The 26102-nt window shown below is 38.3% G+C and overlaps 1 protein-coding gene across 1 annotated transcript; it reads left to right on the top strand.

Moving 5' to 3' along the window:
- The first annotated feature begins 319 nt into the window (after positions 1-319).
- LOC130869250 (zinc finger protein 844-like) lies at positions 320-25274 on the top strand. The gene is made up of 5 exons (XM_057761260.1): positions 320-403; positions 22014-22140; positions 22345-22398; positions 23971-24881; positions 25050-25274. Exons 1-5 carry the CDS (start codon positions 320-322, stop codon positions 25272-25274), a joined length of 1401 nt encoding a protein of 466 aa, XP_057617243.1.
- Positions 25275-26102: the final 828 nt, after the last annotated feature.

The raw sequence follows: 26102 nt of genomic DNA, 5'->3' as shown, positions 1-26102 counted from the left end.
TTTGTAGACCAGGCTGGTCTAGAAATCAAGGAGATTCACCTACCTCTGCTTCCCAAGTGCTAGAATTAAAGGCATGCAACCTCCACTGTCACCACCCTGCTGAGCCTTGTCTTTAAGCACAATATAACTCTATGGGCGGTGCTCTTGTCATACAGGCCCTCCAGGTGACCTGGCAGGCAGAAGTTGTACAGGTTTCTAACAAGGCAGCAGCTACATCAGAGGCAAAGGAGGCGGCCATTTTCAAGCTTGACTTTGAGGAGAAGTCGGCTTCAGTGGTTTTGTGTTCTTTGCGGTGAGTGCAGGAAGCTGAGCAAGGAGCATGGACAAGCTGGAAAACGACAATGTGGTGAGCTTGGGGCTATTCTCAGACCGGGAGAGACGGCTAGTTGAGCCACGGGAGACGGTGTGCTGCATCCTCCTATGGCCGCGTGGGAGCCATTGACCAGATGCAGAGTTCATCCTGTTTCTGCCTGGTCCTGCTGGTCCTGCATGCCCCAGCAGGATCTGCATGATCCTGCGTGATTCTGCACATTCTTTGAAATTCCCGAGCTGGCTGGCAGCCTCTGAGTAACTTCACTATCCTTACTGTGCCTGTTCAGAGATTTGGGAATGGGACTGTGCTTTGAAATTCCATTGCTGTTGACTTCCCTGTGAAATGTGGGCTCCCTTAGTGCTTGTATTGTCGCAATGGAACACAGATTTGCCAAAGTCACATAGCCCTAGTCTGTTCTGTTCCAGAAGTTCTGCACCTTGAACATTTACTATTTAGGTTTAGGATCCATCTGGAGTTAATTCTGTGGAGCTTGTAAACAGTATTTCCTGTACAGAGTAACACTCCACTGCTAAACCATGATGTAGAAGAGTAGAATTGATGGTAATAGAATTGATGGTATAAGGAATTACCAGTTCTTGGGAAATGATAATTCACAAAGTAGAATTTAGGTAAGGGAAAACTGCATCCCAAATACCCCAAAGGTAATGGTATTCTAATGTTGTCTGTTAGAGATTAGTATGATAAAATATACAAGTTTGTCCCCCAGGATTAACCAGCTACATTCCCATAACAAAGGAGACAAGCCTGATTTACAACCAGCATGAAGGCACATCCCTCCATTAAAAAGCTGGCTTCTAAATGCTGCTCAAGGGGCCATTACAGGATCACAACCAACATAAAGTCCTGTTGTGCCATAAAGGTATATTAATTATAGAATTCATTTCCAGTCTTTTTGAAAAGTGATTTTGAGTCAAGGTCTCCTATTTTGACTGCAATGTGCTTGAACCCTGTCTGTAGCCCCACAAGACATTGTCCTTGTTCTCCTCTTGACTAAACACTTTCAACCTTGGATTGCATATCTGCAGCACCACACAGTTCTAAACCTGTGTTAGAGTCATATAGTGCAATGTCCATTGCAGTGCAGGGAAAGGATTTGTGCGTGGAGGGACATTGTTCTGTGTTCACTGCAGGGGGAAACAGTCTAGATAATAGCTAGGTCACAGACTGAAGTTGAAGTCACTGAATTGCAGGGATCTCCATTACAAAGAAGGACTGATGGGGCATGGTGAGTGACTTTCTTTGTAATTTCCCTGCAGGTATTAATTCCTTCCATGTGAATGAAGACAGACAGATTGGTGGGTGTACAATTTCGGGAGGATAGCTTGAACTACTAAGTATTCAGTTTCCAATTAGAGAACTCTCCTGTGCAGATATGTACAATCTTAGTTGACATAGTTAAGTCAGCTGAAAGGTTTGAGAAACAGACAATTGACTGTAACACCAGCACATTATATCACTCATGAGCTAACATTTTACATGGAACAAAGTCATACAGTCTCTTATTAATGGCATTCTCTCTATCAGGGAAGGGCCTACTCTATTTCACATTTAGTATAGATAAGTGTTCTACTGTTGTTTTTTATCATTTTAAAGCATCAATTATTGGTATCATTTTTAACATTCATTTTCTTTAAATGCATTAATGCTATATTTTTCAAAGTTTCCTAGTTTAAGAATTTCATTCGATTTTTTATTAATTGCTGTTTATTTATTTATTTAATCAGCTTAGAGCAGGGTTTCTTAAACTTGGTGGTCACAGCTCCTGTTGGGGAATCAAATGACTCTATCACAGGTCGGGCCTAAGACCATCAGAAAGCACAGATATTTTATATCATAATTCATAACAGTAGCAAAATTATAGTTATGAAGTAGCATTGAAAATATTTTATAGTTGGGGGTTCAACACATCAGGAGGAACTGTTTTAAAGGATCACAACATTAGGAAGATTGAGAACAGCTGGTTTATATCAATGTCTCCTGTAGCTCAGGCTTCCCTCACACTATGTAACTGAGAATTGCTTTGAACACCTAATCCTGCCTCTGCTACCTGCAACTCCTTCCAAGCTGGAGCTTGACTGGTCTGTGGGAAGGAGAAATAGATTATGAAAGAGTATCCTCCAACTTCTCCATACTTTATTGTGAATTTATAAGTGAAGTAGGACCTGTGTAGGAATTTAGTTCACTGACCAACTGTAAAGCAAGCATAGTCACAAAAGAAAAAGGGATGGACAATAAAGAGGGTGAAAGCTTTTCTGCTGTGACAGCAGTGGACATTAGCAGTGAGTAGTGACACCCACAGACCATGGCTTCAGGAATCGGTATAAAAATCTAACTTATTATTAAACCAAATTACTCTAGTTCCAATAGTTCAAGCAAACTAGAAGAACTGGATAAAATGGTGTGGTCCTGCCTAACATGACTGTATACACCAAGAGTAATGATGTGAGATGTACTTGGTGTGCTCTAATACAGATCCCAAGTCTCTTGAGCACATGACCATGAAGTTTGTTGCAACTTTTAAACCGTATTTTTTGATATTATAATTACGTTATTTTCACTCTCTCTCTCTTGCATCCAACTGTTCCCATGGACCCTTTATTATATTCTAATCCATGGCCTCTTTTTGTGTAACAGTTACTGTTTGAATGTGTCCTGTGTTTGGTTACAGGACCTCCCAGCTATGAAGTAAAGGGTTGGCTACACTGGACATTGAGTGTGTAATGGAATATGCTCACATAGGACCCTGTGCCTTGGAGGAGGAACAGAAAGTGCTCTGGGGGAATGGAGGATTGTACTAAACTGCAAATTTCCTAGATTAGGGTCTTGTCTCACCCTTGTGTCGAAGAACAAACCTGGAGGGTTTTACTCTCTGAGACATTTGATCTCTGTTCATCCAGTATGGTAACTTCTAATGTCTTGAAGCCCACCTGGGTGGTTCTAGCTAATGAAGGACTCTACTTGGCAATCAGGAGCATCAATAGGAGGTAGCTTACAGGTTCTTTCCAGGATTCTCTTGTTCTGCTGAAGGGAGCTGTAAGGAAGACCACAAAGCCATGCCATGGTGAATGTAGGGGCCACTGTCCCCAGACCAAGAAGAACAGGTTGGTTGAACTGTCAGAGCTGCTTAGAAAGGAATCAACGATGAGCCAGACAGGGTCTGTTAATTTGTTTGGTGACCTGGATAGTGGCCCTCGGCCTCTGAGCTTTGTTGAGTGTGGATTCCCTGGGGGAGAAGGAGGCTCTGCCATACTGGTGTGGGAGACTATGAGCTTATAATCCTGTTGCCTCATGCTATGTAGCTGAAAATTGCTTTAAACACCTAATGTTGCCTCTGCTGCCCAGTGCTGGATAGACAGTCCTGCAACTCCTTCAGGAACGGGCTTTGACTGGACTGTGAGAAGGAAAAATAGACCAGCTAATGAGTGACCTCCAGTATCTCTGTCTTTAAGTACTTCCTTATAAATGAAGAGGCATCTGTGCATGAATTGAGTATATAGGTCAAGCCTGAAGCTGGTAGATTCCCAGTGCAGAAAGGGAGAGACAGGACAGTGGTTGCAACTTACCTACTTCAACAGTAGTTGAGATAAGCAATGCTTAGCTATGTACTAATTACCTAATTAGGAATTAGGTAATCAATTTTAGATGCTCCATAAATGTCCCGGTGGCCATTTCTTGTTGTCCACGGGCAGGGCTATCAAGAATCTGGATAAAGAACTGACCTTCTCATTAAACCAAATTGCTATAGTTGCAGTAGTTCAACCAAAATAGAGCTGAGTAAAATATGGCACTGCCTAACAGGACTGTTGTTTTACTGGTTTTAAATATAAAAAGCCTGAGATCAAAGGTTTAAGAAATCTTTGATACGCTCTAATATAAATCTCTATTTTCTGAAGCACATGGCCTTAAATCCTGTACCAACTTTTCAAAATAATTTTTGAGACGATATCATATCCACATTTTCTTTCCTCTCCCTAAGCCTTACCATGACCCATTATTATCTTCTAATTCTCGGCCCATTTTTCTTTAACAACAGTTGTGAATGTGATGTGCGTTTGACTGCAGCATTTCCCAGGTGAGAGGCGATGGGTTGGCTGCACTGCACATTGTGTGTGTAATGGAATGTGCTTTGGATGAGGATCAGGGTAAGCTCTAGGAAAGTAGATGAATGTCTACTAAAATACAAACCTTGTGGACTAGGGCCCTGCCTACTTGCCTGAAAGGGCAGAACAGGAAGTGCTGTGCTGTCTGAGTCATTTCATCTCTGCTCATCCATTATGTGAGCTGATAATATTCTGAGAACCAGCAAGGAGGCCTTGGCCAATGAGGAACTCTGGGAAGTCATAGCAATCAGGAAGAATACTGGCAGGTAGCTTGCACGTTCTCTCCAGGATTCTTCCCTACTTTTGTTGTGATGAGTTGTAAGGAAGACCACACACAAGCTATGCCATGGTGAGTGTAGGGTGTTTAGGGGAGGTCTGTTGAGCTGTCATTTCTGCTGAGGTTTGGATGGATCATGAGTCAGGCTGTGGTTCTGTTGCTCTATGTAATGACCTGGGCAGGGCTCATTGTCCTCTGAGCCTCCGTGTGTATAGATTTCCTGGGAGAGGAAGAATTTGTAGCACTGGCCTGGTAGACTATAGTGCTTGTCATATCATTGTCCAGTGTACACACAGGGACAGGCTTTTGGTGTGCAGTGGGAAGAAAGATTTGAAAACTGATACTCTGGTTTCTAGAAGTTCTGAATATTGCAGTCTACTTTCCAGTTTGTCTTATAAATGTTTGAAATAGTTTAAAAGCTGGTTGAACTATGGTGATGTTGGTGGTCTTTAAGCAATACATGATTAAAGTGCTTCTAACTTTCTGCTACCACCAGATGCAATGGTGTGATTTAGTGATGTTTAGTTCCAGGTTACAAAGGGAATTTCTGAGCCTCGGAGGTTTCTTAGGTGTGTATGGTATTGGGCAGGTAGACAGAGCAGAATCTATACCTTGTGCTATAATCCATTTGACAGGAAGCAGAAATTATTCTATATTATTTTGGGATTGGGCATCAGTGGGGCTGGGTTTACCTGAAAACACAAGGAGGTCTAAGGCACTGCAGAACCATAGCAGGAGATCATCTCTTTTGCAGAGAGAGCTCTAGAGCATGGAGCCTCTCTGGAAGAAATACCAGTAGCTGGAGGGTCAGAAACAACAGTTTAAGGATCACTTTGAAGTATTTGGTGAATATTGTGAAGTCTTTATTTATTTAATTTCTATACACAGAATCATAGGTAGCTGGATAACATTGGTCAAGATCACACGTTTCCTGACTAGTTTCCTTTGGTCTTTCGGTTAATAGCTGATTGTATTTTCCTGCCTTTGTTCTCGGTTTTTTCTCCATCCTTTTTATTCTTTGCCAAATACCATACACATTCTTTACTGATCAGCTTTGTGGTGATTTTTTTCCCCCAAGACAGGGTTTCTCTGTAGCTGTGGAGCCTGTCCTGGAACTTGCTCTGTAGACCAGGCTGGCTTCAAACTCACAGAGATCCTCCTGTCCCTGCCTCCTGAGTGCTTAGATTAAAAGTATGTACCACCACCATCCAAAAAGAAGTCATATTATGTCAATCTGTGTACTATTTTTCATAATCCCATTGATTACTATGAGTGCTTGAACATGAATGAGCTTTGTAATCAGCTTTTCTGTTAAAAATTGTTGGGAATTTCCATTGTACTGTATTTATTTATGGTGCAAATTTACCATACATAACATCTTAATTTTGATGCATCATGTTTCTAAGGATCATTTATTTACTTTATATATTTATTTATTTAGGTTTTGTTGTTAATCTGTGAGAGACTTTTGGTTTATTGGATAAAAGTTATTATGAATGTTGGCAGGTAGCTCAGCACATATTCATTTTGGAGGTGACCTAATTCAGATACCTACACTCAAGTTGCGAGGCTCATAATTATACCATTTCAGATCTAGGGCATCTGAACCCATCTTTTTTGTTACTTGTATACATATGGAAGACATTCTCACTCACACACAAACATATGCAAAAAATAGCAATAAACCTATTTTTAAAACTGTTTGTGATGTATAAAGCAATTAGAGTAAAACAAGTTGCTTTAGGTGTCCACTGATTCTTTAAAAATCTGTTATCTTGCATTTTGTTTTAAAATGTTTTCATTCCCTTACTCTGATTGCAGACTTACAGGCAGTCATCAATCAGGGGGAGCAAAATGGTGTCTACGTGATCCTAATAGACTTTCATTACTATAAGATAAGGAGATTTTTTTTAGTAGTCAAAACTATTTTCTACAAGTTAAGAAATGAGAAGGTTTTAAGTGAATTGCTCCAATTTTGGTGGAACAGCCCTCCTCACCCAAGCCATTTTCTATTATTGGTAAAGGATGAAGAACTGAAGTGTATCAGATGAGTGCTGGTCAGTGATTTCTTAGAGTTTGACTCTGGTTAGAATCTGGGACAACTGAACTTGGACATTAATCTTGTGTATGTTGTATAGCTTGAAATCTTCATTATATGCTGGTTTAAACAGAGGTTGCTTGGTCATTTCCCCACTGCCTGGACCTGTAATAATTACACAGAAATTGTATTAATTATAAGACTGCATATCCAATAGCTTAGGCTTCTTATTAAGTAACTTTTGCATCTTAAATTAACCCAGTATTATTAATCTGTTTATTGCCACATGGCTGTGGCCTACCGATAAAGTTCCATCGAGCATTTGTTTCCTTCAGTGGCTAAGTGGCATCTTCCTGACTCTGCCTTCTTTTCTCTTCTATCTCTGCTTGGAATTCCCACCTTGTTCTATTCTGTCCTGCCATAGGCCCAAGCAGTTTCTTTTTTAACCAATGGGAATAAAGCATATTCACAGCATACAGAGGGAAATCACACATCACCTCCCCTTTTCTCTCTAAATAAAAAGGAAGGTTTTAACTTTGATATAGCAAGATTACATACAAGAAAAACAATTATCAAGCAAGAATTATAGTTACAGTATTTAGTCCATTCACATTTGACAAACTGAGGAAAATACTCTGTCATCTATTCTATCTGTGAGTCTAAAGTTTTATATCTAATCTATCTTTTATAATTATAAAACTGTCTTTCTTGAACTCCATCAAAGACTCCAGAAGGGCATTTATTACCTAAGAAATATAAGCACTGCCAAAACTCTAGAATTGACAAAGACATCTTGCTGCCTGGACAGTCACCCAAAGTTCTTCTGTGACAATTGGGGCATCCATCTTCAGAATGGATATATAGGCCGATAGTGTCTGGCAGACCTTTCCATGAAGCAGAAAATTTCAAAGACAGTTCCACCTATATTGGCAGTTTCTTGGTCACATTTTTTTCTATGTCCTGAAGAATATCTAGTAGACTCTTTCATGAATCAGAAACTGTCTCATCTTCTTTAGGCAACTTGAGCACTCATTTTTTTTTTTACTTCTTTATTTTATTTATTTATTTTTTTATTTTATTTTATTTAATTTTTTTTGGTTTTTCGAGACAGGGTTTCTCTGTGGTTTTGGAGCCTGTCCTGGAACTAGCTCTTGTAGACCAGGCTGGTCTTGAACTCACAGAGATCCGCCTGCCTCTGCCTCCCAAGTGCTGGGATTAAAGGCGTGCGCCACCACCGCCCGGCTACTTCTTTATTTTAAATATTCACCTCCTCCCCTCCTCCTATTTCTCTTCCCCTCTTCCCTTCCCCTCCCCCTCCCTCTCCAGTCCAAAGAGCAGTCAGGGTTCCTGCCCTGTGGGAAGTGCAAGGTCCTTCGCCATCCATCCAGGTATAGGAAGGTGAGCATCCAAATAGGCAAGACTCTAGAGGTCATTTTTTAGGTCCTATATGTCCAGTTTATACAACATATCATCAAGTAATCCAGGCAAGAGCAGTTTCTTGCTCAAATGGCTAGCCATGTCTCATTGAAGGCAAATTCCATAATGAGTTTCTTCAATGCCCATCAACCTTTCTGAAATAATTGGTGCTACCAGGAGACATGTCTTATTGTCTTGAAAAGACCTACATTTTTAATACATTTAAAATGCCATATTCTGTATGTCTTTGAAAGATTTGAAGAATACCTATCCATATGAAATATATCTCTATACATCTAGAAAACCTAACTAACATTACAAGTTTAACTATTCTAAATGACTATTAATTTGTATTTCTTAACTATACATTGCATCTTTAAATGAACTGAACAAATATAATACCTTAAACAAGAGCAGACATTCATTTAACAAAATTGACTTTAAATTTGTAACAATAGCCCAAGATCTATACAAATGCAAAATATTATCTCTATATCATATCCCCTTTAATGTAAACAAACATTTATAAACAAGAATTGGGAATTTTGGAGTATTTCTCACCAAACTGCTTTCTGCTTTTTGTTGGACAAAGTCTTTTTGAGTGTCCATGGAGACCTACCAGGGGATCTTGGTACATCAAACCACCTTATTCTGGAAGGAATCCACAGGTTCTCATCTTCTACAGAAACAAAAGCAGAACTGATGGAGGAAGGTCATTGGCTAATAAAGAAACTGCTTTGGCCCATTTGATAGGCCAGCCTTTAGGTGGGTGGAGTAAACAGAACAGAATGCTGAGAGGAAGAGGAAGTGAGCTCAGACGCCATGCTCCCCTCTCCCGGGAAAATGCAGGGCAGCTCCTCTGAGAGACAGAGGCCATGCTCTCCTCTCCAGAGCAGGTGTGATGAAGCTCCGACCCAGGATGGACGTAGGCTAGAATCTTTCCCGGTAAGCGGGAACAGAAATGAACAGAAATGGGCCAAGCTGTGTTTAAATGAATAGAGTTTATGTGTTGTTATTTTGGGGCATAAGCTAGCCAGGCAGCCATGAGCTGGGATGTGGAAAGAGGCCCACAGCTCCCACTACACAGAACCTCTTTTCCAAAGTAACATATCCTTAGATCCAAGTTTTGAAGTCAAGGTACTTTTAAAGTATATATTTTGGTTTGCCTTAGCAGCCCATACAAGGAAAATGTCTCTCTGTGTTCATTCACAGTCAAAGAACTCAAAGAAAACACAATAATGCACTTAATCTAGACTCTCTGGTATTTCCTATCTTTATATGGCTTATTTTTCTATACTCCTTTAATCTATGACTGTCTTCGGTCTGCGAAGCTTACATACATTTACACACTGTGACCTGTTTACAGGTCTTTTCATCTGAATCTGGCTTTTTGCATATTTGTAATTATTTTTGACCAGAAGCACTTTTTAAAAAAATGCTGCAGGAGTGATTAGGGCCAACTCCTCAGCTCTGCCTGCTTGCTCTACTTAGTCCAACAAGGCAGAGGTATGTTTACTGCCAACTCTGCAAGCCATTCTCTCTGCCCCAGCTCCAGAGACATGGCACGTCTATGTCTCCATTAAGCAATTTGTAACATGCTGCACACAGACCCCATTTAAGTGCAATACCTCCCAAAAGAGTCAGAGCTATTTGTGCCAGCACAAACCAGGAAGTTCTTCCCTAAAGAAATTGTACATCCTTTGTTGCCAATGATGAGTCAGGAAGACCTCTCTTATAGGAGCTGTGGCACCCTTGCTTGCTGCCTGCTAACAAAGCCCATCTGGAAAAAATATGTGGCTACCAAGAAGTCTTGCTTAACTCTGTTCTTTTGTGTCTTAATTTGTTTTAACTATCTCAGGTTTTAGGTTGATGTAGTTGCCTCATATTGGCACCATTTTGTTTATGCAGGCTGTTTGTTTGTTTCCTGGATGGCCAGAAATAATTTCACAGAAACTATTGATTACAACACTGCTTGGCCAATAGCTTTGACTTCTTATTAAGTAACACATCTTAAGTTAATGCATATCCATAAATCTGTGTATTGCCATATGGCTGTGACATACTGGTAAGGTTCCACCCGGACTCTGTCTCCTTTGGCAGCTAGATGGTGTCTCCCTGACTTTCCTTTCTTTTCACCTCTGTCTTTGCTCGGAATTCCCACATTGTTCTATTATGTGCTGCCATAAGTCCAAAGTAGATTTTTGTATTAACCAATGGGAATAAAACATATTCGCAGCTTACAGAGGAAAATTCCACATCTTCCTGGAAGCTATAACTGTTGTGATCCTAGAAATTGCCATTATCTTCTGTTTTTGATAAATGAAAAGTCTGATTGTCCTCAATAAAACAGTCACAGCCTTGTCTTGCTGTAGCCTTTCCAGCCCAAGTCTGGCTTCATTTTTTGTGGCCCCATCAGGTGATCTTAGCTTGATACATAAGCACAGGTGCTTAGAAGACTTCATAAAAAATTTATCTAGAGTTCACTTGTGTGATATTTTTGTCCTAATCTTTCTTATTCTTTCCATGTCTTGGGAAATATATAGGTAGAATTTAAAATGAATAAACTGATTTCCTGTACAAAATATTGCTTCTATTGGATGGTGATTACTGATGACTCATTCAGGTCTACAGTGAAAAAAAAATGAAGAAGAAAAAGACAACAAGTTTAGCTGCAAGTTTCTCTCCCATCTGCCAGCTCCCAAATCACCATTCAGAGGTTTATATTAATTGTAAATATTTGGTCAATGACTCACGCTATTACTGGCTAGCTCTTACATTTAAATTAACCCATAACCCATAGTTTGTATGTATCTGCTTCGCTACATGATTCATGACTTGGTACTTCACATCTTCATCCTCTTGCAGCTCTTGGAGTCTCCTTGAATTGTCCCTCTTTCTCTCTGTATTTGTTTGGATTTCTCTGCTAGCTATATTCTGCACTGTCATAGGCCAAAACAGCTTCATTCATCAACTAATAAAAGCAACACATATTCACAGCATACAGAAGGACATCCTATATCAGAAAAGTCTGTTTTGTTAAGAAAAACAATATTAAGTAGTTTCAGATGGCAGTATATTGGTGAAAAAAGGTGCAGAGATTATCAAAGATTTTAGCGCCATTAAAGGAAAGAGCCTGGCTGTGCATTTGAAGCCTAGGAACATGCTCCAAGTGTAAGACTGCATCTAGTTAAGCCCTTAATTCTTGGAAGAAGTACACAAAGTAATTCCTTGTCCCAGGAGCAACATCATATAGAACTTGCAGCAAAATTGGTCCAAGCTTGGTAGAGTCTATCAAATCTTGGCAGGATCACCTACGTCATACTGATTCAGGAAAAATGAAAAATGCAAAATATAAAGATCATGGATTCTTCTTTTGTGATCAGGTCATCACTATTTTGCCCATCTATGTTTGGCAGAGTCAGAGCCCACGTGAAGAAGAGATTGTGAGTGTTCATTACATTAAGTAGTGGATATGAAACTGGGTCACATTTCAGACCACAGGAATTTGAGATACCCAAGCTATGTGACATCTGCCATGGAGAGCTGCATAGGAGTGTGGAAGTAGCAAGAGTGAGATATGAGAAGTTGCAGGGTATTGTGTGATATTTTGATCATATTTTGATTTAAGAAAAAGCATGTTTGTAGTCAGAGAACAGAGCTAGGTATTTACTGACAAATGATACCATAGAAGTTTGGAGGACTGTGGATAGATAGGAGAGAAGTAGTAAGGTGTGGCTGAGAGAGGATCTTGACCTTTTTTGGATAGAGGAATGGAAGAGGAAGAGTCACTGGTGGCTTCTTCACTGTTTCTCTGATCTTTCAGGTTTTTACCCCTGATATCTGACTCCCAATTTTTATTGATAAATATTAACTAGTTAATGTTTTATCTGGCCCCCTAAAAGATATGCTTAATAAACAGAAAAGGGTAATTAATACCCCTAGATATAGATTACACAGTAGTTTATTAACTTTAAATTTTTAATACTAATGAAAAGGAAATGGCAGCTGTGGAGAAAGTTAAAAGGCATAACCTTTCATTTTTTGTTTAGACCAAAGGGGAAATGTTGTGGAACATATATTGAAGATGTGTTACATCTATTTATGCTGTGGAATATTTATTTAATGATGCAAGAGTGTGCTGCATTCTTTTATGTTGCATTTCTTAACTCTGTGAAGCTGTGTTACTTTGCCTGCCTAAAACACCTGATTGTTCCAATATATATCTGTATGGCCAGTAGCTAGGCATGAGAGGGATAGGTGGGGATGCCACTCAGAGAAAACAAATAAAAGAAGAAAGAGAGAAGGATTGAGGACAAAGAAGAGAAAGAGGAAAATGTCAGGGACCAACCACCAACTTCACAGGTGTAAGAAGTAAAGAAAGGTATATAGAATAAAAATAATAGCCCAAAGGCAAAGGTAGATAGAATAATTTAACTTAAGAAAAGCTGACTAGAACCAAGCTAAGACTGGGCATTCATAGGTAAAAATAATTTTCCATGTAATTCATTTTGGAGGTGGATGGTGGTCTCCCAAAAGAGCCAAAGAGTAAAAAAAAGTAACTACAGAATGGATCATCTGTGGGTATATGCCCAAGACTGGTGCAATAGCATCCTGGGGTAGATCTATTCCCAATTTTCTGAGGAACTGCCATCTTAATTTTCATTGTAGCTCTATAAGTTTGTAAAAGTTTTTTCCCCATAGATAACCAGAGTGATATAGCTAAAGTGTTGCTCAGCTCATGCCAGTCTATATTTTAAGAATTTTTCATTGACTTGAAATTATTAGGCCTGTTCATATCCCAATATACAAGTGGGGAGGCTCAGAACCACCTGCTACTCCAGATTGAGAGGATCTGACATGATACCTTCTGTTCTTATACACATGGAAGATATTCTTTCTCACAAATAAACATATCCAAAATGTGGGGATAAACTTCTTTTCAAAAGTACTGTGCCGGCCGGGCGATGGTGGCGCATGCCTTTAATCCCAGCACTCGGGAGGCAGAGGCAGGCGGATCTCTGTGAGTTCGAGACCAGCCTGGTCTACAAGAGCTAGTTCCAGGACAGGCTCCAAAGCCACAGAGAAACCCTGTCTTGAAAAACCAAAAAAAAAAAAAAAAGTACTGTGCCTCATAAAATTAGAGCAAAACAAGTTGCTTTAGGTATATAATACAAATTATACACTGTTTTTCTTTAATTTCTTATCTTGCATTTATTTTGAGAAAGTTTTTATTTCCTTACTCTGATAAAGATTTACAGGCAGTCTTCACTCATAGGAAATATAATGGTGCTTAAGTGATCTTATTCAATATAATTTTCTTTTTATAAGAAATGGGATCCTTTTAGGAATCAAAACAGTTTTTTATAAAATTAAAACATAAGAAAGTTTTATGCAAATTTTTCAATTTTTCAATTTTGGTGTAACAGCTCTCCTCACCCAATCCATTTTCTATTATCAGCAAAGGAGAGAACTAGAGTGCACAGGATGACTACTGGCCAGTGGTTTCTTGTTATTTTCTTTTTGTTGGTATCTCGTCATTCTTGTTTAAGGAACCATAATATGTATTTGTAGGCCTGTCTTTGTGTCTTGTTTTGACTATGATACAATATATATTTTTGATTTTATTAATTATGATCTAAATTTATTGTTGTTTCTCTATAAAATGATAGATCTTCATGATTCTTTTTCAGAAAATATACTATATTATGAGGTTCTTGAGCATTTCTTGGTTTAGGAAGTTTGTTTGCAGAGACAGTTTTAGTTTTCTCTTCTTGATCTTAGAGGCTTACTTTTCTCATTTCTTGACCTATCTGTTTTCCAGTTCTTCATGTTTGTTATGGTTAATATATTGATTTTGTGTTTAAAAGAATTTTCTCATATATTATCATCTCTACCTTAATTAGTTTCAGCTAACAACATGATGTATATTAGAGAACATCAATTGAGGCTTTGCCCAGATCAAAATTGCTACTTACTATGTTTTGGAAAAATTGTATTGATTGATGATTAATGTGGGAAGGCTCTTCTCTTTCCCTGCTGGTGGAAGTAATCACACACTAAGCAAGTGTGACTGAAAAGAATAAGAAATCTTGCTGAATCTGAGAGAGTGACTAAGCAAGAGAGAAAGCCAGTAAATGTTTTTTCCTTGTGTCTCTTGCGTTCAGTTTTTAACTTGAGTTTCTATCCTAAACTTCCACAGTTGTGGGTTGTGATCTGGAAATCAGTCAAACAAGGCTGATTAACTCATACGCTTTTATGTAGAGAATTTAATCACATCAAGAAACAAACATATTTAGGTCAAAATTTGGTACACCTAAAGTGATTTTGTTGCTGGGTAGAATGTGGGAACATTGTCTTTTGGAGGAACGTTGAAAATATTAGGACTTTAGATGGCAAAAGCCACAGAAAACTGTACACAGAGCTTACTTAGCTATTCTTGTAGGACTAGGAATATGGGGGTGTTGAAAGTAATGCACACAATGGAGCATGAGTTCACAGGATTTAGTGGGAAATAGTCTTCATGAAAAACTTATCTATGGGTCATTTGTATAATATTTTATCCCCAAATCATTCCAATTTAATCCATTCCCTGAGAAACTGAGTAAGGACAAATTAAAAAGCAATTGGGTAATTTAGACAAAGTGTTGAATTTGTTGGGTGTTTATTACTGATGATCTATTTAGGTCTACAGCGTAAAAAACTGAGTGGTGTAGAAAGAAATGAAATGTCAGTTATGTGGAGAAAAACAACACTCCCATTTATTCTCTCTGCTTTCTAGCCTTCTTATTCTTTCCTACCAAGCTATTGACTGTTCATTAGGCCAAAAAGATATTTTAGACCAGTCCAGTATCATATCTTTACAGAATCAAACAAATGCAATATAAAAGAATACATCACATATTTGCATCATTGAATCAATTGTTTCACAAGATAAATAAAAATAACATATCTTAACAATAATATTCCACAACAGCCAGAGTTTTATTTTGTTACAGCCTAAGTTACATTTTGATACCACAAGATATAGAGATGCCTAAACTATAAGACATCTTTTATGGAGAAATAGCTGAATATAGGGAGTAGAAGTAACCAAAGAAAAAGATATATAAAAAGATGCAGGGAAAGAGCCATCTAAGCCCTTTGAAACTGAAGCCCTGTGCATCTGAAACAGAAATTTGATGTTTGTCCTGCTATGCTTCAGTCTTGGCTTGGTTCAATCTTCTCTCACTATGTCTCCATTTCTCTACTTTGGAATGTGAATGGTATTCTGTACCATTGTATATTGGAAAGATGTACTTGTTTTCTTATTTTTACAAGATGTTACTTACTGTGGGACAATCATCTTGTACCTTGTAAAGATTTGTCGCATATTGGCTTAATAAAATGCTGACTGACCAGTAACCAGGCAGGAAGGATAGGTGGGGTTATCAGAACAGGAGAATTCTGGAAAGAAGAAAGGCTCAGTCTGCAGTCATCACCCAGATGCAGAGGAAACAAGATGAGAATGCCTCACTGATAAAAGTACCAAATCATGCGGTTAACACAGATAAGAATTTTGTACTAATGTAAGTGTAAGAATTAGTTAATAAGAAGCCTGTCCTAATAGGCCAACCAGTTTATAATTAGTGTAGACCTCTGTGTGTTTCTTTGGGACTGAATGACTGTGAAACATGTCACTGTCACATGATCGTCTTGAGCATCAGAACAGACTTTGAACATTTGAACAGTGTAGGGGCTATTGTGGACTATGAGTGACTAAATTAATTTTCCTCATAAATAACTCAGGTCAGAATGTAAATTATTGAATGAAAAACCTCCCAGATAGGAAGATGTATTTTAATATGTGCCTCTTCTCAGTAACTTTCATTTGATTGCTTGTGAAACCATTAGTAGGAGGAGCCTTTATGGATGAAATTTCTCATTGGGGATGTGATATGATATAGTAAGGATAGCTGCTTGTTTGTTCCCAGCTGCTTGCCCCAAAATAATCACACAGAAACTGTATTAATTAAATTCCTGCTTTGCCCATTATCTCTAGCTTCTTATTAGCTAACTATTACATTTTAATTTAACCCATTTCTATTAATCTGTGTATTGCTAGATGGCTGTTACCTACCAGGTAATGTTCCCAGCATCTATGTCTGGCTGGGATAAATAACTTCTCACGGAGTCCACCTTCTCTCTCCCAGCATTCAGTTTAGTTTTCCCCCCTACCAAAGTTCTGCCCTATAGCTCTGCTATAGGCCCAACGCAGTTCGTTTATTAAACAATGATAATCACAGCATACAGAGGGGAATCACGTATCACCTCTCCATTTCTGTTTAAATGAAAAAGAAGGTATTAATTTTAACATAGTAAAATTACAAATAATAAAACCGGTATCATGCAAGAATTACAGTTACAATACTTATATCTATGTTATCTTTTATCATAACTAAGGAAAACTAACTACAACTATAAAATCTCAACTCTATCAAAGACCCCAGAAGGACATAATATTACCTAAATAAACAGGAAGTATATTGTAAGTAACTTCTAAATCTCTAGAAATAACAGACATCTTGTTGCCTGGACAATCACCTGAAGTTCTTCTGCATTGTTGGGGCATCCAATCTTCAGCCCACAGGACCATAGTATCCAGCAGGCCTTTCCAAGAAACAGAAAATTTGAAAACCTGTTCTGCCTTGCAATGGAAAAGTGCACCAGTTTCTTTCTTCTGTGTCCTGCAGACTCTTTCATGAATCAGGAATCTAGAAGAATCATCTCACCTTTAGGCAAGTTCCGCAGTCATTTCTCTGTGGGTCCTGCACATCCAGTTCATCAAGGAGTCCAGGCAAGAATAGTTTCTTGCCCAAATGGCTATCAAACTCCATAAGGAGATTCTTCAATGCCCATCATCCTCTTGTAGTAGATTGGTACTGCCAGGAGCAGATGTATCTCATTGTCATGAAAAGTCTTAAGCTCTTAAAACATTTTAAATGTCATATTCTGCCAGTCTTTGAAAGATCTGAAGAGTCCCTATCTATCTGTAATATATCTCTGTATATCTAGAAAATCTAACTAACATGACTACAAACTTGACTTTGCTATTATAGATGACTCTCTATTTACCTATATTTTTAATTATACATTACATTTTAAAATGAGCTGCACAAATACAATACCTTAATCAAGAGCAGAAATGCATATAATAAAATTGACCTTAAATTTGTATCAATAAACCAAGATCCATATCAATGTAAATTTCTATAGCATATGTGCCTTTAAATGTAAACAAACATTTATGAACAGTATTTGGGAATATGGGCAAAGTTCTCTCCAAACTGCTTCCTGTTTTTTATTTGGTGAAGTGATTTTTTGGGGGTGTTCACAGTGACCTTCTGGGCAGTCTTGATTCATCAAACCACATTAGTCTAGCAGGATTCCACAGGTTCTCATGCTCTGTGGACACAAAAGCACAATCTCTTTTCCAAAGCAACAAATCCTTAGAACCAAATTGTGAAGACATGATACCTTTAAAGCATATATGCTGGTTGCTTAGCTCCTTTACAGTCAAAAAATTCAAAGAAAACACAATAATACACATAATCCAGACACTCTGTATATAGTCTATCTTTATGTGGCTTTTTTGTTTTTATTTTATTACTTTTTAATATTTATTATATTCTCTTTACTCCTTTAATTTATGACTGTCTGTACTCTGTCTCTTTAAAGACTTCATTTCACTTTTTATAAACCATTTACTTGTTTTTATACCTCTATATTTTTTCCTTCTCTCTCCCAAGCCTATGTACATTTTGAAAACATGCTGTGTCTCATTTAGAGGTCTTTTATGTATGAATCTGTCCTACTGTGTATCTGTAATTCTTTACTGTTCAGGAGTGCCTCTTAAAATGCTAAGGACTTCTTATGAACTTAGGCTGTGCCGCTGGTAGAGCAAATATGGCCTGCCAGCTTGCTCCACCTAGTCCAACATAGCAGAGGTATGTTTGCTGCCTCTGAGAGCCATGTACATTGCCCCATTTTCAGACACACAGGTGGTCTACGTTGCCATTAGCAATCTGCTCTCAGACCCCATAGCTGGTCCTCCAGAAGAGTCAGAGTCTGTGCTGGCAACACGGCCTAGAATGCGGGCATTTCAAAAGGCGCAGCTTTTTGATTTTTGATTTTTACCTCTAAATCAGGAAAACCTCTATTAAAGGAGCCACAGCATGTCATCAGTAAGTAAAGCCCATTTGGGGAAATAAATACAGCTAGACTTCATTGGTTTTTTTTTTTAGATTTGTTATTCATTTATTATATATACAGTGTTCTATTTGCATGCATGCTTACAGGCCAAAAGAGGGCACCAGATCTCATTACAGATGGTTGTGAGCCACCATGTGGGTTCTGGGAAATGAACTCAGGACCTCTCTGGAAGAACAACCAATGCTCTTAAACTCTGAGCCATCTCTCCAGCCCAAATTCATTTTTAGTGTCTAAAAATCCTTTCCAAGATCTCTAAGATCTTATAGCTCTGCTATACGCCCAAAGTAGTTCCTTTATTAACCAACGATAATCGCAGCATACAGAGGGAAATCCCACAATATGAGTTTCTATAGCCTCAACCCATTACTTGTATTATGTGCCTACTGTGTTGTGGTTGATCTAATCAGTCAGCTTTTTTCTTTTGCTGTTATAACTTCCCCACCATCATGTACTCTATTACTAAATCACAAAAGATTCAGTAGAATTAACTGCTATTTGGTGCTAAGGTGGTTTGGTAGTGTACTCTTTTCAGTTTTGTTTGTTTATTTTTGAAGACAAGGTTTGTCTGTGTAGCCCTAGCTATCCTGAAAGTAGCTCTATAAACCATGCTGGCTTCAAACTCAGAGATCCTCTGACTCTGACTTCCAAGTGCTGGGATTAGAGGTGGACCAGCATTCCTGGATTTTTTGTTTTTATATTGTTGTATGATGGTTTTATTCCTATCAAGCATATGCTGTTGTACTGAGCTTCACCCATTTCTTGAATTTTAAAATTTTACAGAGTGTGTATTATTGTGTTTCCCAGGATGGCATGTATTCATGACATTAATACTGCCTTGCCTTCTAAGACGTTGCTTTGCTGGTGCATAACCTTCTTCCTGCCTGTTTTTGTTTGTCTTGAATTTTTATTTTAAAAAGTTTTCTATTTCCATCCATTTGCATAAAAAATCAAGATGTCATTGATCTTTACTGCTGAGTAGTACTCTAATATGTATATATTCCACACTTTCTTCATCCATTCTTCCATTAAAGGGCATCTAGGTTGTTTCCAGATTCTGGCTATTACAACTAATGCTGCTATGAACATAGTTGAACAAATGCTTTTGTAATATGATAGGGCATCTCTTGGGTATATTCGCAAGAGTGGTATTGCTGGGTCCTGGGGCAGGTTGATCCTGAATTTCCTGAGAAACTGCCATACTGATTTCCAAAGTGGTAGCACAAGTTTTCATTCCCACCAGCACCGGATGAGTGTATCCCTTGCTCCACAACCTCTCCAGTAAAGGCTATCATTGGTATTTTTATTTTAGCCATTCTGACAGGTGTAAGATGGTATCTCAGAGTTGTTTTGATTTGCATTTCCCTAATTGCTAAGGAGGTTGAGCATGACATTAAGTGTCTTTTGGCCATTTGAACTTCTTCTGTTGAGAATTCTCTATTCAGTTCAGTGCCCCATTATTTAATTGGGTTAATTAGCTTTCTAAAGTCTAGTTTTTTGAGTTCTTTATATATTTTGGAGATCAGACTTTTGTCTGTTGCGGGGTTGGTAAAGATCTTCTACCAGTCAGTAGGTTGCCTTTTTGTCTTAGTGACAGTGTCCTTTGCTTTACAGAAGCTTCTCAGTTTCAGGGGGTCCCATTATTCAATGTTGCCCTTAATGTCTGTGCTGCTGGGGTTATACTTAGGAAGCAGTCTCCTGTGCCTAAAACACTATCTTGAGTGAGGTAACCCAGACCCAAAAAGATGAACATGGGATGTACTCACTCATAATTGGTTTCTAGCCATAAATAAAGGACATTGAGCATGTAATTCATGATCCTAGAGAAGCTAAAAAAAGACGGTGAACTCAAAGTAAAACATGTAGTTATCCTCCTGGATATTGGAAGTAGACAAGATTGCCTGCCCAAAAATGGGAAATTGGGGGTGGGTTGAGATGGGGGTAAGGGGAAATGGAGAGAGAAGAGTGAGAAGGGGAGGATGGGGAGAGCTTGGGGGAATGGGATGGTTGTTATAAAGGAAGGGTGGATACGCGAGCAGGGAAGTATACGTCTTAATTAAGGGAGCCATTTTAGGGTTGGCAAGAGACTCAACTCTAGAGGGGTTCCCAGGTGTCCAGGGAGATGTCCCCTTGGGCAGTTGAGGAGAGGGACCCAGAAATGGCCCTATCTTATAGCCATACTGATGAATATCTTGTATATCACCATAGAACCTTCATCTGGCGATAGATGGAGATAGAGACAGAGACCCACATTGGAGCACACACCTGCGCTCCCAAGGTCCAAATGAGGAACAGAAGGAGGGAGAACATGAGCAAGGATGTCAGGACTGCCAGGGGTGCACCCACCCACTGAGACAGTAGGGCTGATCCATTGGGAGCTTGCCAAGGCAAGTGGGACTGGGACTGAAAAAGCATGGGATAAACCCGGACTCTCTGAACATGGCGGACAATGAGGGATGATGAGAAACCAAGGACAATAGCACTGGGTTTTGATCCTACTGCATGAACTGGCTTTGTGGAAGCCTAGCCTGTTTGGATTCTCACCTTCCTGGACCTGGGTGGAGGTGGGAGGACCTTGGACTTCCCACAGGGCAGGGAACTCTGACTGCTCTTCAGACTGGAGAAGGAAGAGGAGAGGAGTGGGGGGAAGGGAAGGGAAATGGGAGGTGGGGAGGAGGCAGAAATTTTTAATAAAAAAAAGAGTATTTTACCTGTATGCATGGATGTGCACCATGGGAGTACCTGGTTCTTATATTGATCAAAAGATGGCACTAGAAACCCTGAACTTGGAATAATGTGTAATTATGATCCCTCATGAGCCCACCTATAAGCAAGACCAGGAGAACTCTGGACTGTTGGACCTCCTTTCCTGCTCTGTGTTGATTATTTGTCATCAGCATATTAATTGCTATTGTTTACATTTGTTCATTTGTAACTTTTTAAACACACAGTGCCTTTTAGTAAAATCTTATTTATGTTGCAGTTTAAATTGGGGCACTTCATGTTTCTGGTAGATGAATAAAGAGTTGAAATAAATGCATAACTCTTTGTTGAAACTTCAGCAAAAATCTATGAGTTATTTCTATCTTTTATGTTTATTTGATTAATTTTTTCATGTGAAACAGGTATTTAATATGTATTTCTGGCTTTCCTAGAAGTGATTGCATGGACTAGGCTTGTATTCAACTCAGACGCAGATAGAGATATACATGCCTCTGCCTTCTGAGTGCAAGGATTAGAGGCGTGATTCAATGCATTCAGCCTTTTTCATCTTATTTTTCTTTTTGTAGTTAGAAATTAATCATTCATACAATTTCTATTATCTGTATTCTGTACTGTTGATCTGTTTACATATCTTTCATTGTTAGTTAGTGGGCATTTCTCTTGCAAGGTGATATCCCATTCAAAGGGTTCAGATATGTCAGAGGTGAACCTCCTATTCAGTTTGCTTCTAAAGTGATTCAGTGATTGAATTATGATGTCTATGTCATGAAATAAGTATGGAGAGAAGCAGAATTATATGACTATACTGTCAAAGAAGTATATATTTAAAGTGTTGTCAAGCTCATGCTTTCTGTTGTACACATGTATGGGATATTTTAGAATGCAGTGACCTATGATGACGTGCATGTCAACTTCACTTTGGAAGAATGGGCTTTGCTGAATCCTTCCCAGAAGAAACTCTATAAAGATGTGATGGGGGAGACCTACAGGAACCTCACTAGTATAGGTAAGACTGAATTATATTTCAGGTTTCAAATACGGGAAACAACTGTTCATTGGTTAATGATGCTCTTTTGTAATATGATTGAGAAAGAAGAATAGGGTAAATAAATCAGGCATAGTTGTAAGAGAGCTTCAAATGGTAACTAAATTTTTTACAATTTTAAATATATAACATGAATTTTTCTGGCACTATATTTTTAGGATACAGTTGGGAAGACCATAATATTGAAGAACATTGTCAAAGTTCTAGAAGACATAAAAGGTAATTTTCATGTGTAACCTGATACAAATGTACCTCTGAAGAATTTGTAATATATCCTATATGTTTTAAGAAAAGCAACAGTGTAAATAATAAAGTGCATTGATGTTTATAAAATTCTCACAAAATCATATACCTTAACTTCAGATAGGTACACTGCACTTGCAAGTCATTCTTTTAAGAAAGAACTCAAGGAAACAATGTCTTAACCTATATTACCATTTGAATCATAATACATGAGAGCTATGCTGCAAAATTGCCAATTTATTTATTTCATATTATTTATATTATAAAAGATATACATGTTGAAAAGGTGATAAGTATATCTCTAAAATTCTCTATTACACCAATAGTCCATAGAACGGGTAGTTTAACCCATATACTTCTTAAGTTTAATGAGGGGGCAGTTAGAATCATGAATCAAGGGGCAGCTGATATGGAGAAGCCTTAATCCAGAAACCACAAGTCTATGATGACAGAAAGTCAAACTGTGTGAACTCAATGTGGAAACATTATATTTGTTATTGTTTCTTTTTAGGTATATTATACATTACTTTGGACACAAGCCACATGAGCATAGGGATGTGAAAAGATTCAACATACTTCTCTCTCTAAGAAAAGATAGCAGATATGTAGCAGTCCCCATGCTGAGTATACTTGTTGAATTTGATGTACGAGTATACAATTAATTGGTTTTCTACTCTCATTGTTAATATATCAATAAGCTCACATTTCAGAAAAGTACCATGAGTACTAGAACTGTGTAAATACTTCTGTTTGTCCTAGTTCATTAGCAAATATAGCATCACTCACAGTATTTATTTATTTATTTATTTATTTTTGGTTTTTCGAGATCGGGTTTCTCTGTAGCTTTGGAGCCTGTCCTGGAACTATCTCTGTAGACCAGGCTGGCCTCGAACTCCCAGGGATCCGCCTGCCTCTGCCTCCCAAGTGCTGGGATTAAAGGCGTGCGCCACCACCGCCCGGCCACTCACAGTATTGAAAACATTATGAATGTAGTAAGAGTGGGAAAGCTCTGAGATTTTTTCAGTTCTCTTCAAATACATGATAATTCTCATACAGAAATAACAAAGATTCTGTAATTGTGAACCATGTAATAAAGGCTGTTATCAGTTATCTTCAAAGATAAAAAGCAAGCCTTAATGAAGGGGAAAAACAAGATTGTAAACATGGTGATAAAACCTTAATATATAATTTCTCTTTCAAATAGGACTAAATTGTAAAATTAATTCATACAGATAAAAAAATTATACAATGTATTAAATGTAGTAATGCTTTTCATATGTACCATTATCATTGTAGGCATGAAACAAGTCAAACTAGAGAGAAAACTTCTGCATATACTCAATGTGTTAAAGCCTTTGCATGTGACAGTCATCTTCACAGGCATGAAAAAGCACATATTAGATTGAAACCCTATGAAGAAAATGAGTGTGGTAAAGCCTTTTCACATCACAGTCATCTTCAAATGCATAAAAGAGCATACACTGGAGAGAAATGCTATGAATGTAATCAATGTGGTAAAACCTTTGCACATCACAGTCATTGTCAAAGGCATAAAAGAACACATACTGGAGAGAAACCCTATGAATGTAATCACTGTGGTAAAGCCTTTGCACACCACAGTTATCTACAAAGTCATGAAAGAACCCATACTGGAGAAAAACCCTATGAATGTAATCAGTGTGGTAAAGCCTTTGTACAACACAATAATCTACATATTCATGAAAGAATCCATACTGGAGAAAAACCCTATGAATGTAATCACTGTGGTAAAGCCTTTGCACGCCGCAGTTATCTACAAAGTCATGAAAGAACCCATACTGGAGAAAAACCCTATGAATGTAATCAGTGTGGTAAAGCCTTTGCACAACACAGTCATCTACATATTCATGAAAGAAGCCATACTGGAGAGAAACCCTATGAATGTAATCACTGTGGTAAAGCCTTTGCACGCCACAGTTATCTACAATGTCATGAAAGAACCCATACTGGAGAAAAACCCTATGAATGTAATCAGTGTGGTAAAGCCTTTGCACAACACAGTCATCTACAAGTTCATGAAAGAAGCCATACGGGAGAGAAACCCTATGAATGTAATCACTGTGGTAGAGCCTTTGCACAGCACAATCATCTTAAAAGGCATGAAAGAAGCCATACTGGAGAGAAACCCTATGAATGTAATCACTGTGGTAAAGCCTTTGCACGCCACAGTTATCTACAAAGTCATGAAAGAACCCATACTGGAGAGAAACCCTATGAATGTAATCAATGTAGTAGAGCCTTTGTACAACACAGTCATCTACAAGTACATGAAAGGAGCCATACTGGAGAGAAACCCTATGAATGTAATCACTGTGGTAGAGCCTTTGCACAACACAGTCATCTACAAGTTCATGAAAGGAGCCATACTGGAGAGAAACCCTATAAATGTAATCACTGTGGTAAAGCCTTTGCACGTCACAGTAATCTACAAAATCATAAAAGAAGCCATACTGGAGAGTAACCCTATAAATGTAATGACTGTGGTAAAGCCTTTGCACATAACAGTGATCTACAAAGACTTAAAAGCACCTATCTGGAGAGAAACCCTATGAATGTAATCACTGTGGTAAAACCTTTGCATGCCACAGATCATCAAAGGCATAAAAGAAGTCATACTGGAGAGAAACCCTATGAATGTAATCAGTGTGGCAAAGCCTTTGCATGCCACAGTTATCTACAAAGTCATGAAAGAACCCATACTGGAGAGAAACCCTATGAATGTAATCACTGTGGTAGAGCCTTTTCATGTCACGGTAGTCTCTGAAAACATAAAAGAAACCTATACCGTAGAGAAACGTTATGACTGTAATTAGTGTGGTAACGCTTTGTTTATCACAGTCATCTTCAAACACATGAACTAACACAGCTGGAGAGAAACCCTATTAATGTAATGAGTGGGGTAAAGCCTTTTTACTTCACAGTACTCTAAATGCATGAAAGATCACACACTGGACATAAACTCTATGAATGTAATCAGTGTGGTAAAGCATTTGCATGTATGAATAATCTAAATCATGAGAAAATTCATACTGCAGAGTAATCCTATAAATGTTTTCAGTGTGATAAAATTTTGTTCTTTATATAAGAGTAAAACTTTTTGTATGCAACAATCTGTTAAAATCTTTGTTTATTACAGTAGATATTGAGCACCTAAAAAAGATACTGAGGACTTCTTCTTATAAAGTATTTGGTAAGATCTTTAGCCAAAACACTTATAATCAGCTACACAGTGATTTGGGATTCCCCACTGAATGCTGTGAATGTATTTTGTTAACATTGTTTCATAAAGAAGCTGCTTTGTGTCTACGGCAGGACAGAATATAGCAAGGCAGGAATTCTAAGCAGAGACAGAGGAGAAAAGAAAGTGAAATCAGACTCCATGTATCTGCTGAAGGAGACAGATGCTCTGGAACCTTACTGGAAAATTACAAGTCTTGTGGTAAAATACAAAATAATAGGAATGGGTTAATTAAAATGTCAGAGTTAGTTAATAAGAATCCTGAGCTAGCTGGGCCGTGGTGGCGTACGCCTTTAATCCTTGCACTTGGGAAGCAGAGGCAGGTGGATATCTGTGAGTTCGAGGTCAGCCTGATCTGCAAGAGCTGGTTCTAGGACAGGCTCCAAAGGCACAGAGAAACCTT

This window comes from Chionomys nivalis, chromosome 2, assembly GCF_950005125.1.
Source record: "Chionomys nivalis chromosome 2, mChiNiv1.1, whole genome shotgun sequence".
Taxonomy (NCBI): domain Eukaryota; kingdom Metazoa; phylum Chordata; class Mammalia; order Rodentia; family Cricetidae; genus Chionomys; species Chionomys nivalis.
The sequence above is the reverse complement of the archived record's forward strand: the minus strand, read 5'-3'. Positions and strand labels throughout refer to the sequence as shown.